The sequence below is a fragment of the Cheilinus undulatus genome, linkage group 5 (genome assembly GCF_018320785.1).
Source record: "Cheilinus undulatus linkage group 5, ASM1832078v1, whole genome shotgun sequence".
Taxonomy (NCBI): Eukaryota; Metazoa; Chordata; class Actinopteri; order Labriformes; family Labridae; genus Cheilinus; species Cheilinus undulatus.
In genome coordinates, this window is record NC_054869.1 from 25,807,975 (window position 1) to 25,826,841 (window position 18,867).

Consider the following 18,867-nt stretch of genomic DNA (forward strand, 5'->3'; position numbering starts at 1 on the left):
ACACAATTTGACAAATAACTCATTTGACTGCCATATATGGAATCCAATTCATGGCATGCTCAGGCAAGGTTGCAATGAGTTTCCTATTCAAAATGCTAAAATGGCAATGTGGATTCATACATTGGACTGAAAATTTATGAGAGCAGGGATTTATGTAGAATTTAATTCTGTAAAATAAACGTTGACAGGCTGTTATATAAACAAAATATGAGCTTCACTATGCATGACCTTGCACCCATGTTATGGGTTAGAAAAATGAGAAATGACACCACAAAGTCCATTAAAACACAATAAAGAATCTTTGAACAGACTTAAAACAAATTCAATGAATTTAAGGGATTGAAAGTTGAATGATAATGTTTTTGCAAAAGCTAAGAGATACTTTATCCAGGGGAGCTGACCTTTAAGATAAAGGTCAGAAGAAACTCAAACAGCTCTGACATTTAAAGCTCAGCTGAGCTTCTGTTGTGATCAAATCCAACAACCGTGTCTGCTTCCACTATTTTGATATTATAACTATATCCTTTACTACCCAGAAAACCCCTCAACAAAAATAATTTATTCAGCCTAAACTTTAAAATTAAGATGAACCAAAGCATGTTTGAAATATCAGTTGCAGGATTTGTTTTCCATGCTTGGTCAGTGGTGAGAACTCAGCTCTGTTACAATCAGGATGTCCTGAAAGGAAGTAAAAAATGAACAATTTTTAAATGCTCAGTATTCCTGTACATGAACATGGATAAAGAGTCTATAGAAAGTTATTCCTCTATTGTCACTGTACCAGACTTTTTCAGGTTCATGTGCTAACAAAGGTAAAATACTGAGAATTTACCTAAGAGCTCTCATGTTACTCAAGTTTTGAATTACTGCTGTCATACATGTTGCAAACCTTTGAAGTAAGTGAATAACACTCCTTGTCTTGTGCAGGACTAAACTGTGTCAGTGTCTCTCCACAGCCGACACATGACACCCCCTCACCCATCTCCACACACACATACTGTCTTCCACTCCACTGCACACACAAATAGATCCCCTGGCTTGCCGTCATGGCTCTGGGTATGAAAAGGACTTGGCTGGTAATGAGGTCGCTCACTTGCTGTCTGCCCTGCACCCCTCCGGGATACAAGGACCAGAACCCAGCATGTCGGACCAGTCGGCGTTTGACACGGATGTATGGACCCTGACCAGGTTCGTCATCGAGACCGGTCGCCAGGCCAAGGGGGCGACCGGTGAGCTGACACAGCTCATCAATGCCATGCTGACTGCCATCAAAGCCATCTCCTCTGCTGTGCGTAAGGCAGGCCTGGCTCATCTGTAAGTACTGATGCACGAATGTGAGGTCTCTGGAGACCACTGAATACACCAGCCAGCCTAAACATTATGACCACTAACACAATCCAACACAACACTTCTTCTGTGAGCTTCAGTGCATTATATTAAGAGATGTTCCTGTTTTGCTCTCCTCTTATGTACGTTGGTAGAGGCAAAGCACTAGAAACATTTCAAATATAGTACACTTCAGAGCACAGCCACCAACCACTGTGATTTCAGTGATATTTTTAAAATAAAACTTATCACTTTTTTGATCATGTCAGTAAAACTGAAGATGCCAAAGCTTCATAAAAGTAGATTCTATGATAGATCTGTTGTATAAGATTGCAAAGATGGTCAGAATGTTATGGCAGATCGGCATATATGTACACTGTAAATGCACCCTGACATTACTGGCTAGATAAGATTACAGCCCTCTGGGGTTAAACAAAGGTTAATGTGCAAAACTGCATCTCATATTCAGTGTAATGATACTTAATTGAAGACTTGTGCTTCTTCTCTATGGAAAAGTCAGAGTTCAAGGTCAGCTGCAGAACAGCAGCCATTAAAAGCTCCCTCGTGGTGGTTGTTTCACATTGTGATTCACTTCTGCAGTATGTCAATTTTTAGGGCCAGGAGTGCTCAAAGATTTGAGTTGGTCTGAAAATAAAGGATTTTGAGGTTTTTTTTTTCATGATTTCAACACAACTTTTGTAGCAGTACAGTGACAGGTTGTTCTGATATGATTGACCACACAGTACAGCCAAGAAGTCATGCAGCTGTGTTTGATTTATGTCCATTTCAACACACTCTAATCAGGAATTGATAAAAGATTGTGCAGTTTTTTTCCCTGTGTTTAAGCTCGAGATAAAATTGTAGACTTGAGATTGCACACTATTTTTTCATTTGTTTAAAGTGTTACAATGGTGAGGTTTTGTTTGGAGAGTTGACACTGGAGAGAAGCCATCATGGTGGAAGTGTTTTCTATTTACTAGTGAAAGAACTAACAACACATTTTCAAAGTCTGAGAATTGCGTTTGAACTCTTATGCAAATATTATATGCCAAGTAAACTTACAGTATGAAAAGACGCTTAATAGATGAACACACATATTTGACTTTTACACCAACAGAGATCGTAATGGCATTGTATTCAATGAATGTACTTCAATATGGAGTTGCCCCCCCCCCATGCAGGTATAACAGCGTCTACTCTTCTTGGAAGGCTTTCTACGAGATTGTTGAGGGTTTCTGTAGGAATTTGTGCCCAGAAACTCATCTAACCATGTCTTTATAGTCCTTTCTTTGTGCAGTAGGGCACTGTCATGATGGAATAGAAAAGGGTTTTACTCAAACTGTTGCCTCAAAGTTGGAAGCAAAACATTGTCCAAAATGTCTTGGTATACTGAAGCATTAAGATTTCCCTTCACTGGAGATAAGGGGCCAAGCCCAAACCGTAAGAAACAGGCCTATACATTATCCCTCCTCACCAAACTTTGGCACAGTGCAGTCAGGCAGGTAATGTTTTCCCAGCATCCACCAAACCCTGACCCACCCATCTGGCTGCCTAATTGAAAAGCATCACTCCACAGAACATGCTTCCTCTCCTTCACAGTCTAGAGTCGATGTGCTTTAAACCTCTCCATTCGACACTTGGCATTGGACTCTGTGATGTGAGGCTTGCATGCAGCTGCTCGGTCATGAAAACCCATTCCATGTATCTCCTGCTGCTCAGTTTTAGTGTTTACATTAATGTCAGTGGAAGTTCAGAACTCTTCAGATATGGAATCAGCAGAGCTTCGGTGACTTTCATGCACCGTGCACTCGAGCAGTGGTTGACCCCACTCTGGGAATTTACGTGTTTTTCTGTTTTGTGGCTGAGTTGCTAGTGTTCCTAAACGCCTCCACTTTCTATTTTTTTCAGTTGACTGTGGAATATCCAATAGTCTCTGTCAATGTTAGATGACTTTGTTTTTGTAGTAGCAATACAGCTGTATTAATATGAAATACACAGCTGTAAATGCTGAAGGTTTGGCTGATTCATAAACTGCCAAGTTCTGTTGGCAACATTGTTAAAAGCCTGTCAGTGATATGAACTCAAAGCCTACAACTGCTAAAAGAGGGGCTTGCAAACAAAGTGTTGATGAGTAATGTTGCGCCATATGATAAAGTGTTGCTGAAACTAAGCCAACTGCCAAAGAACAAATCACTATTCAGAGAATCTCGCTCACATTGAGGTTACATAACCAAACACAAATCAGCATTGTTTGGAACCAAATGAGGATAAATGATGCTAACAGCTTGACTAAATGCTGGTCCAGAGACAACTATAATCACTTTCTTGTCTTTTTGTGTCCTCTTAGCTTAAAGGATTTCACCTGAAACACTTTGTCTTAACATCTTCAAGTTCTCATTAGTGTGAAACTAAATCCTGGCTGCTGATTGTTTTGTCCACTCAGACAGGGCTTGGCAGGCTCTGTGAATGTGACGGGGGATGATGTGAAGAAGCTGGACGTGCTGTCTAACGACCTGGTTATCAACATGCTGCAGGCATCCTACGGCACCTGCTGCATGGTGTCTGAGGAGAACAAGGAGCTCATCATCACGCCCAAAGATAAAAGGGTGAGCAGTGAAAACTAGTCTGAAGAAAACAACTATGCAGCATGGAGATAATTACTAGGTTTTAGGCCAAAATATAGAATAAGAAAAGCCCACAGAGGTTAATTGTTGAAAGCAAATGTTTTAGTACTTACCTTTGATACTTTTGGCTTCTAAAGGCTGAATTACTTCCATATTTTTTCTACTTTGTATGAGTTTATGCAATAAAAACAATCAGTATAGGAGTTAACAGAATGCAAGAATCAATCTTTATTCCCAGTCCTTAAAAATACTTCAGCCTATACACATTTATTTGTATCAGTTTGAGATTCCTTGTCCTCTAACTTCTACATCTGGAGCCATCCTCTTCAACTTTGCAAAGAGCTTAACATTATGAAAATATGACTAATTAGCATTTACACCACATGAGTTGTTATCCCACTATATTTCATCAGACATGTCTTTTCAGTTGCTTATCTGAAGGCTGTAGGCTTCTGTCATGAACACTTTTCATTCATAACATTGGTTATTTTTAGTGAGCTGCCCTATACAGTAACAACTTCAAATCCTCTGAGGACAGGCTATATATACTTTTATACTGCATCATGTTTTCTTTATTTAAAAGGGTTTTCTCCATGCACTTAATCATGTTTTCTGGTAAACCATTAGTGCTCTGCATCACATATCTATAGGAAGACATTTATCATCTAGGAAGACACTAGAGGGTGCTACATCTCCACTTTCCCCCCTGCTGTCCTGATATGTGACCACACTGTCTTTTTTTTAATCTACTGAATGAATATTATATTGTGACTGAAACCCCCGGCAGTATCGAATAGGACGACTCATAAATCATTCAGAAGTGATTTCTAAAGAAGTTTATTGAAGTATTAAAAGATCAACAACTCATTTTGAGTGTCCTCTTATCAGTCTGCTAGCACTGTTAGTAATGACAATGATTTATTAATTGAGAAAAAGGGTGAAAAAAATGTGGGAAAATAAAGATCTATAAAAACTTCCACCCTTGTTGATAGAAAGAGGGTTTTTATTTAAGAGCTGAATGAAATCTAAGTATATTTTAATACATTTGTTAGTGTCTTTATTGTCTTTTTTATTATTCTGAACAAAATCTTTGCCTGATCTTTTTCCCCCTCAGGGAAAGTACGTAGTCTGCTTCGACCCTCTGGACGGCTCTAGTAACATCGACTGCTTGGCCTCAATTGGCACCATATTTGCCATCTACAAACGGGTGAGTTTGTTACAGGTGAATGTTCTAATATCACAGTGTGTTAATATTCTCCATTGTTAGGTCAAACAATAGGCTGTTATTTAAAAAAACTAAACGCATGTTTTTATTCATTTAGATATTATAAAATATCAAGTGGTGCAGTTATTTGTCTCTTTAGTTTGAACACCTAGTATGTGAGGTTATACTTTTAAAAACTCTGTGGCTGCAGAAATATTTTTAAACAAAAGGTAAAATTAAATCAATGCAGAATTTGTGCTAATTTTCAAAGGAATATGATGGTCCTTCATTCTAAACATCTTAAGAATCCTGATCATGTGGGTTTTAGAATGGTTTGATATCATTTGAAGATGTTTATTTTAAATTTTACAGGCACTGCATGGACACAAGGGGGCATTGCAGTCCAGATTAATTCTGTTTTTGGAGGCAGAGGGAGTTACTTAATCACAAGAACAATGCAAGAAATGCAGTTCTGTCATACTTGGCAAACAAGCTACCTCTTAGAAAATCCTTTGTTAATGCTGAGTTTGCAGTGCATTTACTACAGGATCAAATGAAGCACTAAATTGCTGGCTGAGGTTGAATATTGATGTGTACTGTGAGGATCTGTTCCATTGTGTTTCTACGGATTGCTCTTATGCAACATTTTTTTTCCTTGTAAATATCACTTTAGGTTACAGCTTGAAAACAAAAACTCCCTGTAAAATATACTAAAAACTCCCTGTAAAACATACTGTACTTACACTTTCACACTCCCTATATTTCCTTTTTAATGGAGCTCTGGTAAAACATACATTTTCTTGATTTTGTCTAAAAAAAACATAAAAATTCACTAAATTGTTATCACCTGGCTACTGCTCAGGTTGGTCCCATTCAGCACCTTCTCTTGTTGTGTTGAAGGTTCAATGTTTGTCCTTTAAACAGACTCTCTTAGTTTAACGGTGTCAGGGGAACTGCACTACTCTTTGTCATGTATCCCTCTCTGTTGGCTTTTCTCTCTCCGGGGTGTTTCAGGTTACAGAGGGGGAGCCCACAGATAAAGACGCCCTACAGGCTGGAAACAACATAGTGTGTGCGGGCTACGCTCTGTACGGCAGTGCTACACTGGTCGCTCTAAGCACTGGCGCTGGCCTTAACTTCTTCATGTTGGACCCTGTGAGTACCTTGCACTCAGGGCCTTTTAACATTCATACATAACCACCATTCACGACCGATCACTAATTATTATCAACGTTCACACATAAAGTAAGTCAAAGTGCATTACAGAGTTTACAACAGAACATTTATAACACTGAATGCCAAAAGACGGGACTTTTAACAAAATTAGACATTACAAGCTAAAACATCTTACGTATGAGATAAGACATTTACCAAAAATATAAAATGTATCAAAAATGTATAAAGATATGCTCTGAATTCACTGACGACAAAGTCATATCTTCTGGATGGAAACAGATTCCCCTGCTTCTCTTGCCTAATCTAAAGGGATTGTGTTTTCCAACCCACCCCAGCACTTGTTCCAAACGATTTAGGCTCACAGTTTGTCCCCTCTGTGTTGGGTACAGCACTGAGCTGCCCCTGAATCCACCTGCAGGGATGCTGTGATGGTGAAATCCACCAACAGTTTTTAAACTTCACTTATTCATAAACTCAGAAATGATAGTATTTATTCATTTGAATGTATTGATATATTCCATTGAAATAATTCATTAATATTAATCAAAATTAACTGTTAAGATTCACCAAGATAGCAAAGATGTGTTCATTGCTGATTAGATCGATCAAAAATGAACATTAATCTCATCAAAAGATTGAAGTAAAAGGTGATAAGAAGAGATGCTAGCTGGGAAAGAAGGAAATAAACATTCTGACAGTCAAATATCCTCTGCTGTAAGTTTCTTTTAATTTCCTTCTCTATAAAACTTTATTGTCTCTTTTACTGCTCTATAACTTTAATTCTAAGTAAACACATATTATCCTGTCAATGATTTCTTAATGCTGCTCTTCTCTGTGATAAAATCAGAGGTATAGAGGACCGTGGACACACATTTTATTTTGAAGAAAGAAAACATGACCTTCACTTCCTCAGAGAAATCCTATGAAATCCATCATAAAAATCACATTGTTCAAAGGTCTTCAAGACTGGAAAGACAAAAAAACTCATCACTGATTACACTAATTGATAAGCACATCTTTTTTTCCAGTTTGGTTGTTTCAATTAAAACACTTGTAGATCCTTTTACTCTCATACAGAGATGAATTATATACTGCATGTTTTTTTTAACATGTTTACATCTACACACACTCAAAAAAATCTACTAGGAACGCATTTGATCATTTGGAATTTGTCCTTAGAAAGCTGCTTTAGTTATAATAGGATGAAAAGCTTCAGAACATGCTACCATAAGTAATCTTCTTGTTGTTCATCCAGAAACTTGGGAGCAAGCCTGCTCTTGAGTTGTGCTGTTTTCACTCATAACTTTCACCGACTGCAAGAGATTTCAAGGCCTTACAATAAAAATATTTGATCTGCACTCCTAAGTCTTTCCAGTAATGTCTAGACATATTACTTTGTAAAGTTATGTTCAAGGCCCTCCAAACCCTTATTTCCAAGACTGCATATTTGTGGGCTTTTTCCAGAGAATTTTGTTGTTGTTGTTGTTGCACATAGTAAGTTGTGTATGTTTAAGTATCTACAGTATGTATCAAATTCTCCTGTGAGAAAATCTAATTTATGAATCAAGATTATAAACATAAATTGTTTATATCAATGTTTCTCAGTTTATTGAGCCTCAGGATCTAACACCACCTCCTCCTAAATCCTGGCCTGATTTTTGACGTTTTTAACCATTTAAAGTTATTTAATGAAATATGTAGCTGTTTGGACCCAAGATGAAAAAAATAAGACTGAACAAAGAGACAGAACAAAAGAAATATTTTAAAAAGGGCATTTTTACAGAAGCCCTGGGAGGAAATGCATGCAAATGTTTTATTTTCCTTTGTTTCCCACAGTAACATGTACATTTTGGTTTTCTAGAGACCTAAAAAAAAAGTAACACATCATGGAAATCCAGTTTAATTTAATCAACAAAGACCTGAAGAAATTTATTTGAATCATGGCAAAATAAAATACAGGGATGTATGTCTACAAAGGGCTTTTGTACATCTTAGACTTTACGACATTTTTTTGTGGCACACATTCAAGGCTCACTATAAAAAGCTCTGCAACCCATTTTTAGGCCCTGCCCTGCCAGTGAAGAACCACTGGTTTAGATAAACCCAGTGTCTGATGTGCTCTGGTGCAGATTTTCACTACATAAACATTACCTTTGTGTTCTTCAGGCTATTGGAGAGTTCCTTCTGACTGAGAGGAATGTGAAGATAAAGCCAAAAGGAAAGATCTACAGTTTGAACGAAGGCTACGCCAAGTATTTCCACCCCTCCATCAACGAGTACCTCAAACATAAGAAGTACCCTGAGGTGAGTTTATATTGCAAAGTGAAACACAAACATGAATCTGCTTTTTTTCTCTTTGTTGCTTTGAATCTGATTCCTTCAGTGCTGTGACAGAAGTGAGTATTGTATCCTGTCTATCTGCTGACATGCCGATGCTGAACTCCTTTGTCCTGAGGCCAGATTTCAAACATCAGCGGCGTCTCAGCCTCATCACGTGAATCCTGACCAAGCATTTGCTCTGGTTCAGGGAGTCTACATTTAGACTTTTGGTGTGCAGCACAAAAAAGTTTTTTTACATTTACATTTTTTACAAGAATTAATTTACCTTTAAAGATTCTCTTTAAACAAAAAATGGGTTAGAATAAGGTTTGCTTCAGCTTAAAGATGGTGTTTGATTGCAAGGTAACTAGTATTTCAACGTCGATTTAGTGATGTTATAACACTATAACTGGAGTTTAAAAGTTTAAAGAGGAGAAAAATCATGCAAACAGGTACCACAGGCAGAGCATCATGTGATTAGCGGTCAGTCTGGTGTGATGTTCAGTGAGACAGGTCGGTCAGCTGAGCTGCAGGATGGCGACACTCACTGCAGGAAACATCATGTTCCTCAGGAAACTGCAGTTTGTCATCTGGAAACTCTGATCCACATGAATACTCGTGCACACTCAGCACTTCTCTGGCACACACCCGAACACAACTGCAAAGTTAGTTTGGTAATCAGCATCCGTCTAATTGGGGATAGCTTTCCTCAAAGTCACACTTTTAGGAAATATTGTCCTGACAGTGCATCTCTGAAGCTTTTTGAGGTTTTAATCAGGGCTGTCAAATGATTACAAATTCTAACTGCAGTTCATATCAGCATTTGTATAGTTAACTGTGAATAATCCTCCTTAAACTAAGTGTAATTGACTTTCTGTTTGGATACAGGCCTGATTTAATTTTGAAAGAAAATAAAGAACTTTGGGTAGAGTGAGTATTATGGCATTAACTTAATCACAGAAAAAGGAACCTGTTATGGATTGAAAAAGAACTAAAAGGAAAGTTAAAGGCAAATGTTTAGTTTGACAAGGTGCAGATGGCGTTTGGCTTGTCCACTGAGCTGTCTGTGAAGTTATTTTTAAATGAATTAGACATTAAGAGCAGTGGTGCTGTTATTTTTGCAGTGGCTTAACCAAAGAGTGCTGAAAGGGAGTTTGTGATTACTGCATTTGAAAAAATGAATGCACAAATTAGCTAGCTTACTAACTTCGTTGCATTCATGCTAATGGCATGAACTTTATAACATTAAATTTTACATTTGATATGACATATAAGCCCCTACATTTATTAAAAATGGAATGACAATGAATATTTCATGCTGTAGTTTGAGTTAAAAATCTGCCTGTATGAAAAAACAGCTTAAAACCTTTTGATTTTAGAGAAACATTATCAAGCATTTCTTCTCTTTCCAAATGCTTTAACTGGAACATGGCAAAACATGGCCTATGTTTATCCTGAGCATAGACTAATGTTTGTTTTTGTCACTCGCTGCTAACTCAATCACAGATATAAAATGTTATTTTGGCAGCTTGAACTCTCAAACACTAACACTGTCTATAGTGAACAAGTAAAACACATCAAGTCTGCTGCAGCTCTCCCTGCAGATAATATCAACATTACAGGGCATATATTAGCAGTTAGGTCTGATGTACATAGACGGGGCAGTTTCAATGTCAGCCTGTGGCTCTTTTCATGCATACCATTCCCCACTCTCTAACCCCTGTTTATGATGCTATCCACAGTCCTATCTCTATCAATGACAGTGTAAAAAGCACAAAAATTAATCTTTAAAAATAAACAAAAACATGTCAACATGACCAATATTTACGGTACCTGTCATGCAAGGCAAAATGTTGCTTTGAGATTTTTTTTTCAGGTTATTAGGCTTAGTTATTTTTTCTCAAAGATGTGCTCAACTTCCATGCATAATGCTCAACAGTAACAGGTCTTAAAAAATGAGTAATGAACCCTAGCTAAGTGAGTGGACATGGGGTCTGGTTATAAGGAATGTTAGAGAGAAATGGTGGCTGGAATGAGGAACTGATGCCATGGCCTGACAGTTCACAATGGACCAGAACCTGAACAAGCTCTTAGTGACTGATTTGAATCCAACCTTTAAAAAAAATCCATGTCCATGCATCCCATTTACAGAGGCTGTTGTCCACAACAGATGCCTTGGGTCAAATCTGGCCTCTTGGTGCATTTCCCAAAAGTCATCTCCACACAGGCCTGATTCAAACCCAGGTAGCCTGTGTACACGGCGCGCCTTAACCACTCAACTACCGGCGCACCCCTGCTGCTCCCTGATTTTTGACTTTATCCACTGTCCTGTCTGAATAAAGGCACAAAACCCCAAATCAAATCTTTCAAACATCTTAAAGGCCTCTGTACACTTTGCATGGATCAATTTTAGAAAACGGAAGCTGTCCTGCTGTGCATCATGCATGAAATCTTCTACCAGTAAAAAAAAAGAACTTAAGTTAGCTGAACAACTCATCATCAACATAAAACACTTCCTTTAACCATCATGACCCAGCAGAAAGCAGCAGTACCCTCACTCTTACTGTCACACAGGCAGTGTTGTGAAATGTTAGAAACTTGTCTCACAAGGTTGAACTGGAATGCAGATGTTGTTTTACTGACTGACAGGAAGGTTTTAATGTGGTGTAAAAGTGAGATCCTTTATTTTTTAGACCTAGGTGTTAACAGCTTTGCTCTTTGTGATCCAGGTGTGCTATGAGATGGTGAGCACGTCACCTGTTCAAACAAAAGGTTTGCTTTTGGCTCCTTGTTTTGATCAGCTTTAAAGACAGAATGAGCTTGGCTTATAAATCTGAATATAGGCTTTATGATTGTTATTTTCTTATTCCATGTACATGTGCAACATTAATTCAAAATAAGATAAAAGAGAAGTAGTGATCATTAAATATTCAGTTTAGAGACAGACTTTGATGATTTGACTCTTGCTGTTTTATGAAAGAACATTTTCCTGCACTTTTTCTTTTGAGACTTTCCCACACTGTCTTTCCTTTTCAGTTTCTTTTCTTTGATTTTAGGAAGTTCATGTCATCTGAAGTGCTGCCAGCTGAATGTGCTGTCAGAGTATTTGTCAGAGCTTCATAGAGAGGGCGGGTCTGTTTTTGGGAAATACTCCACACACACGCATACCACTCCTTCATGACGACTGGGCTGTGACTCAGCAAGCACATGACTCTGCATCACGTTGTGCCCGTCTGAACACGAAGCTCACTTCAGGGTAACACTCAACTTCAGGACAGTTTTGTTTGTTGAGGCACTTCAGAGCGTTGAACATTCATGAGTTAAATCAGTAAATGAAGCGAAATGAAAGCAGCTCTTCACACAAAGGATGCACTTGTCAATTTGTATATATGACTCTTTGTACCCTGAAAGTCCATGTGTTAACCCGTCTTCACTGAGTGACATAAACACAGCAAGTCCTTCATGTATGTTGGAGCTGCTGCAGGTAGACTTTGACCTCTCTGTTGTTTGTTGTTGAGGTTTTCCTCAGCGTCAGGTCAAAAACAACCCATGATCTCTGAACGAAGCAGATCTGCTGTGGCTGCAACTTACAATCACCGTCTGCAGGCTTGCTCAAATCACCTCTTATAACTGACATGTACTATTAATACACAGGACAACAAATTAAACTTAGTGTATTCTCATTCTAGGTTCCAGATTAGCTTAGAAAAAATCTCTGCTGGCTAACTAATTCTTCTGCCATTGCTTTACTTAGTTTTATACTTCTTTTACCAAAGTAGAAAGTCATATCAAAAAGGTAATAAAAACAAAATAACTTAGACCAAGAAATAATGCTCCAAAGGTTCCTTTAAAAGTTTACTTAGATGCCTTAAAAGAAGCATAAGCATGTTCATGCAGAGTAGGAGAAGTTTTTGCAAATGTAAGAAGAAAACTACAGAAAAAAAATCATCATTGATTAAAGTTTCATTTGTTTCTTGTTTTTTCTTATTTAAGAATAACAACTATTTTTTTTTTTTTTTGCTTTTATAATGGATCTGTTTACGGTGTCTCTTATCCTGAGATAGCAAGACTTGTTTTCTGCTGATAACAGGAGGATTTTCTGGCCATGTAGAACACCTAAACACTGGACTGGCCACTGTGATAGGCCATATTGACACTAGTGAGGTCATTGAAGACTAGTTTTATTTGTTTTGTGATTTACAACTCTGAGAATAAAAGGTGAATCAGTCAAGAGCTCAAGAGAAAAAACAGGAACTCATTTTCAGGGAAAAATGTAGAAAATGATTAGTGTATCAAATCAGGTGAGACCAAATCGGATTTCTTTTTGATTAATAGGGGCGTGCCACAAGGTTCCATTCTGGGCCATGTGCTCTTTTCTATCTGTATTAATGGCATGCCGATGATGCCATTGTCTATTGTATTGCTGACTCCTTACAGCTTACTATCAACAATTTGCAACTCTTTTTAATCATAAACATATTTAAGTAAAACAAAGTTCATGCTGTTCTCGAGAGCCAGAAACATTGAAATGAAAATTATGAAACTGTAAATGGCCCTAGGATTGAAAGAGTCCTGAATACGGATACCTTGGCATGCAGATTGATGAGGACTTAACATTTAAATACCATGTAAACACTCCTGTCACAAAGTCGTGACAAATCCAGCTTTCCTTTATTTTGTTTAGTCAGAACCACGCATGGTTTGCAGTTATAATTTTTCTCTATATTAGCAGTTATTGATTTGCTGTCATTGCTGTTATTTATATTTGGCGGTGTGTCTGTTCTGGGATCCCCCTGCCCCTTTATAAGCCTATATGGAGCAGCAGTCTTTGATTTCTAGCCACTTTGTTTCACATTGCAACTGTTTTACTTTATTTCAGTTCATCTGTCTTTGTGACTGACTATGTGTTATTGCTCTAAATGATTGTTTCTGTATGCTTTGTTTTATTGTGCTGTGGTTTTAATGTGCTCGTAATCTTGATGCCACAGGAAATGAGGGAAACCTCAATGTCCTTTCAAGAATAAATAATGGTTTGAATTCGATTTTGGACATGCTTTAGTTTCTATGTAAATGCAAGCATAATGTCCTCCACTACTCCCATAAGCCATATAATTTCTCAATTTTAAACAAAAATGTTTAGGATGACATGATTGAGGAAAAAAAACACCATTTATGTTTTGTAGACAACATGAGCCACTGTGGAGTTTACTCGTAGTTATGTAAGAGATTTAGTATCAGAAGTATCAGCTATGTTATTTGTTCATGAAAATGCTTCAGGGGCTTTTAAACACACCCCATATTAGATAACCAGGTGTGTTTACCACCTGAATCAAGCTGGGTGGAAATCATAGGAGCAAGGTGGAGACAACACACATCTGGCTGAGTAAATAAAACACAGTATTGGGCTTGTCCATAATATCATTTAACTACAAAATAAAACTTAAAAGTCAGATGGTTATTTGTCTTTTATCAAATATGTTTAAATATGTTTTTGTGTGTTTGTATAGAGATCTACGGACAGTTGACAACTTATCATGTAGGTTTATGAATTCACAAAAATAAAAACAAACATCTAGATTACCCAAAGGCTTTCACTGCATATGTTTTTAATCACCATTAAGAAATAAGCTCTGCTGTGTGAAGAAGAAATTAACATTTAGACCTGCAGTAGAAATTCATAAAAGATCATTGTTTGTTATGCATACAAACTTTGCTCCTGTGAGGGTTTTTTGTCAACTTCATGCATAAGAATTAATCAGATAGTGTTACTTACTCCAGGCTCTTTTAATTATAATATATACTTTTCTCCTGCAGGATGGCAGCTCTCCATACGGAGCCCGGTACGTGGGCTCCATGGTGTCAGATGTGCACCGCACCATCGCCTATGGAGGGATCTTCATGTACCCTGCCAATGAGAAAAGTCCTAAGGGAAAGGTAGCCTATTATCCCCGTGATGCTCAGTTCCCTGAAGAATCTCCACTATCAGATCATAAACACTGAGCATTTTGTATTGATGTCACTGACCACAGGGACATTTAGCCTTCTAACTTAAAACACCTTGCAAAAAACTTTAAACTTAAAAATATAAAATGTGGACATGATCTATTGCCTCATCTGTGACTTTAGCATTAATTAAGATTTGCTGTGGTACAGTCACTTAGCATATTCTGACTTTCCCCAGACCAAGCTATTTTTCAGCAGCTTAATGCAACATCCAGAAGTACTTGTGTGGCCCCAGTAGTGTTCACTTGATGCTTGGAGGGATAAGTTATTCTGTATGGGGAGAAACAGAGGCTAAAATCACTGCAAAGTTCTGCTCAATGGAAGTGTGATGTTGTATTTCTAATTATTCTATATTCTAAACTAGATACTCCTACCAGTTTACCAGAATGTTAGATGTAGAAAGGTGCCATTGGCTCATTAATTATAACTGACTAGGGCTGCTCAATTATGGCAAAAGTCAAAATTAAGATTGCTTTGATAGATATCAAGATCATGATTATTAAACATAACAAATAAATTAGGTAATTTCTTTATTTTGGCCCACTAAATTAAAGTGAGTCCTTCCTGAATTATTTTGAAGTAATCTTATGTAATTCTGAATACCTACATTCATTATTTGTTAAAGACTTTTTTAATTTTTCCCACTCAATTTCTTGGTAATTTTTGTATATCAGCTCACCACATTAAAGTACGTCCTTCCCAATAATTCCCATGTAATTTTTAGGTAATTTCTGAATACATTCCTTAAAATTTTTTTCAAGTAATTTGTAAATAATTTCAGCATATCAGCCCACTAAAATAAAGTGAGCCCTTCCTCCATAATTCTTAAGTTATTTCTAACTTTGCCCATCACTACAACTGACCTGACCCGCTTCATCCCTGAGCCAGGCTGTAGCTTTCAGAAAACAAGCAGATCATTTCATACTCTGTTAGAGCAGCAGCAGTCATATATATATTCTCCTTTTATTACCTGACTTAGAAACTGGCACAAAATAGCAAAAACTTTGAGTCCAATAGGCACAAGGCCCCTGCTCCTGTAACCTCATGAATGATTTTGACTCTTGTTTCATCACTGACACACTGAACAGGGGATCCTGCAGTAGTGAAACATGAGATTGTTTTTCTGCTCCTGAGATAAATAAAGCTCAGAGACAGTTCAGGGACGACTGTAAAGATAAACAAAAACTTCTTACACCTTTACTTACAGACAGCTCAAGTCTGTGTCCCATCTATTCCGAAAAATACCCTTCTTATGTACATCTCTAAAAAAAAAGAGCTTTATATATTTAAGCTTGAGAAAGAGATTTAAGTTCAATCTTTAATTACAACAGCAGGAGTGTGAAGTCTATGTGTAGATGTGTATATCTGCCCTTATTTTCCCTTTTCCTTGTCCTAGTTTTATCTGTTTTATGACTTTCTATTGTTGACCTTTTGTGCTTCCTTCTTTCTTTCCCTCTTGCTTTCTTTGCCTCCTTTGAATTCCTTTCATTATGTCCTCATTTATTTAGTTTCCCGTTCCTACTTTCTTTCTTCCAGTTTTTTATCTTTTCCTTCTTGTTTTTTGGTCCTTTCGATTTCTTTTACATTTCCTATAGTTGTTCCCTGTTTTCTGATTCTTTTTATTATTTCTGATTTTTGTTGTCCCTTTATTTCAGTTATTCTCCCTTTTTTATTTGCCATTTTTTTCTCAGATTCAGATTCAGATTCAGAAAACTTTATTGTCTGTCATTTGACTGAAAATTGCCTTCGGCATGGCTCAACATGTAGTCCAACATACATCCAAAAACACATGAAATATAAAACACGACATTCCTAAAAACAGTTTACAAAGTGGCATATGCAATTAAGTTAGACAGAATAAAAAGATAAACAGATAAACTTAGAGTGCTTTGTGCAAATATGCCTTATAGGAGTAGTGATAACAGTAGCTTTCGGGGTAATATTTATTGTTTATTTAAGACTTTAACAGTGGTAGGAATAAAAGAATTTCGGTAACGTTTTTTTTTTAAGAGGGTCTGGCTGCAGCCCTCAAGCAAACCTCTACGCTGGGGCGTTCGGCTGGAGACCTCTATGCTGGGGCGAAACCTCTTCGCTGGGGCGTGACGTACATTGCCCAAGCATACGCTGGGGCGTGCAGCGTGTTAGCTTTTGTTAGCATGACTACACCACTGTGCTTATGACACATTAGCATAGCCCCGTACGTGGTCTATGCTGGACCGTGCAGTAGCAGACGCCGACCCATACGCTGGGGCGAAACCAGACCCAACAATGCAGATGACCTGACGGCTGCTATCAAAGCAACCTGGGCTTCCATTACACCTGAGCAGTGCCACAGGCTGATCGCCTCCATGCCACACTGCACTGATGCAGTAATTCATGCAAAAGGAGGTCCAACCGAATATTGAAGGCGTAGAAATTAACATACTTTTCAGAAGCCTGACATTTCTGTGTAAAACATCCTTTTTTTATTGATCCTTTGTAATATTCTAATTTTTTGAGATACTGAATTTTAGGCTTTCTTATCTGTAAGCCATAATCATCAACATTTCAAGAAATAAAGGCTTGAAATATTTCACTCTATGTGCAACAGGTATATACAATATATGGGTTTCACTTTCAGAAAAGAGTGACAAAAATATTTAATTTTTTCATGCTATTCTAATTTTTTGAGATGCACCTGTATGTCTGCAGAAATACACACATTGTAATAATGGTCTCTTATGTTCTTTTCAAAGCTGCGGCTGCTTTACGAGTGCAACCCCATCGCTTTCCTCATCGAGCAGGCAGGAGGCCTCGCTACCACTGGCACCCAGAGGATACTGGACGTTCAGCCTGAATCACTCCACCAGCGGGTACCCTTCGTGGTTGGATCCCCAGACGATATCAATGAGTACCTGTCCTTTGTCCAGAAGTACCAGTAGGCTTAGCTCATGTCAGTAGCAAGAAAGTATTTTTGGACTTAATAAAAATGGATATAAAGATTATTTGAAAACAAAACATATGTGACCCTTACTGCTCTCAGATTGTTGTTGACAGTAAATCTTTTTAAAAAAAATTAGAATCCATAGTTCAGTCAAAAAATATTTAAATACACTATTTTGTTTTTTTTAAATATATCTTAAATTTTTTTAATTCCCTTAATCACAACATTTTAGTTTTCTCCTAACTTTTCTTCTTTCATTGTAAGTCTTCAGACTCATTCTTCTGTTTCTGCTTTCCTTCTCTGTGTTCCTTATTTTCTTCCTCTGTGTAGTGCAATTTTCCATCTCTCCCTGTCATCTTTATTTCTCCTTGATTCATTTCCATTATTTGATTCCTCGTTATTTGTGTCTTCTCTTCGTGCTTTATTCTCTCCATTTGATTTTTCATCATTTGTCAAGCACAAGTATCCAAAAACAGACTGTCCTCTAAATTAAGTCTTTTTCATTTATTTGATCAAAATCAAGTTTCCTGTGCATATATTTCATAAAATGCTGTAACAGTGGATAAAATGATTTTTTTAATTAAAAAAACTTCAGTTGGAACCCACAGGAAATTGACTTAAAGATTAGCTAAAGTTTGTCTTGTCAACAATCCAAAACTTTTAAAAGCATAAATAAATAAATAAATTAGACAACTTGACATCGGTGTTGTTCCTGCTCACTGTTCAAGACTAGATATGGTATTTTTCCATAGAAATGTGTGTTTTTATTTATAGGTAACATCTTCAACTGGTGAGAAAACTCTTTAGAAAGGCCATAGGTTTGAAGCAGATATCCTTTAACTTTGGGAGATTAAAATAAAACAATTTGCAAATTCCAACACCACCAGAGGAAAGTAAAAAAATAGATGGTGTGTGGAAACTAGGTGAACTCTTTCTGTCTTCTCATACTTGGTCATACACACATTTAGCTGAACACAAACACATGCACACCTTTAACCTGCTCAGCTTTACTGTAAAAACACTGAACTATTAATGCTGAGATTTGGGTCACTCAGCAGGTTGTCTGACCTCAGTGACATGTTAAGATTAACTTAAGAACTAAAACTCAGTAATTATAGTAAACCATCGAGTTCTCTGAAAAGGTAATATCTTATATTCAAAAAGCAGAAGTAAACATATTCATATGCAGAAACAACCACAATTCTGTCTACTATAACTATGACAGAAAAAATATAGACTAATTTTCAAAGATGATGCTAAATTATATACTTCAAAGTCTTTAATGTTTCAGA

At 37.2% G+C, this 18,867-nt stretch overlaps 1 protein-coding gene across 1 annotated transcript; it reads left to right on the forward strand.

Annotated features, from left to right (window-relative positions):
• The first annotated feature begins 1,075 nt into the window (after positions 1 to 1,075).
• On the forward strand, positions 1,076 to 18,273 carry fbp2 (fructose-1,6-bisphosphatase 2). The gene is made up of 7 exons (XM_041787659.1): positions 1,076 to 1,314; positions 3,770 to 3,932; positions 5,065 to 5,157; positions 6,169 to 6,309; positions 8,497 to 8,634; positions 14,464 to 14,583; positions 17,388 to 18,273. Exons 1-7 carry the CDS (start codon positions 1,142 to 1,144, stop codon positions 17,571 to 17,573), a joined length of 1,014 nt encoding a protein of 337 aa, XP_041643593.1. The 5' UTR covers positions 1,076 to 1,141; the 3' UTR covers positions 17,574 to 18,273.
• The last annotated feature ends 594 nt before the right edge of the window (positions 18,274 to 18,867 follow it).

Bases quoted from the DNA above. Each gene is read 5' to 3' on its own strand.
- fbp2 (XM_041787659.1), top strand. From the start codon at position 1,142: ATGTCGGACCAGTCGGCGTTTGACACGGATGTATGGACCCTGACCAGG. The intron at 6,310-8,496 runs GTGAGTACCTTG...TGTGTTCTTCAG, and splicing joins ACTTCTTCATGTTGGACCCT to GCTATTGGAGAGTTCCTTCT. The intron at 8,635-14,463 runs GTGAGTTTATAT...TTTCTCCTGCAG, and splicing joins AACATAAGAAGTACCCTGAG to GATGGCAGCTCTCCATACGG.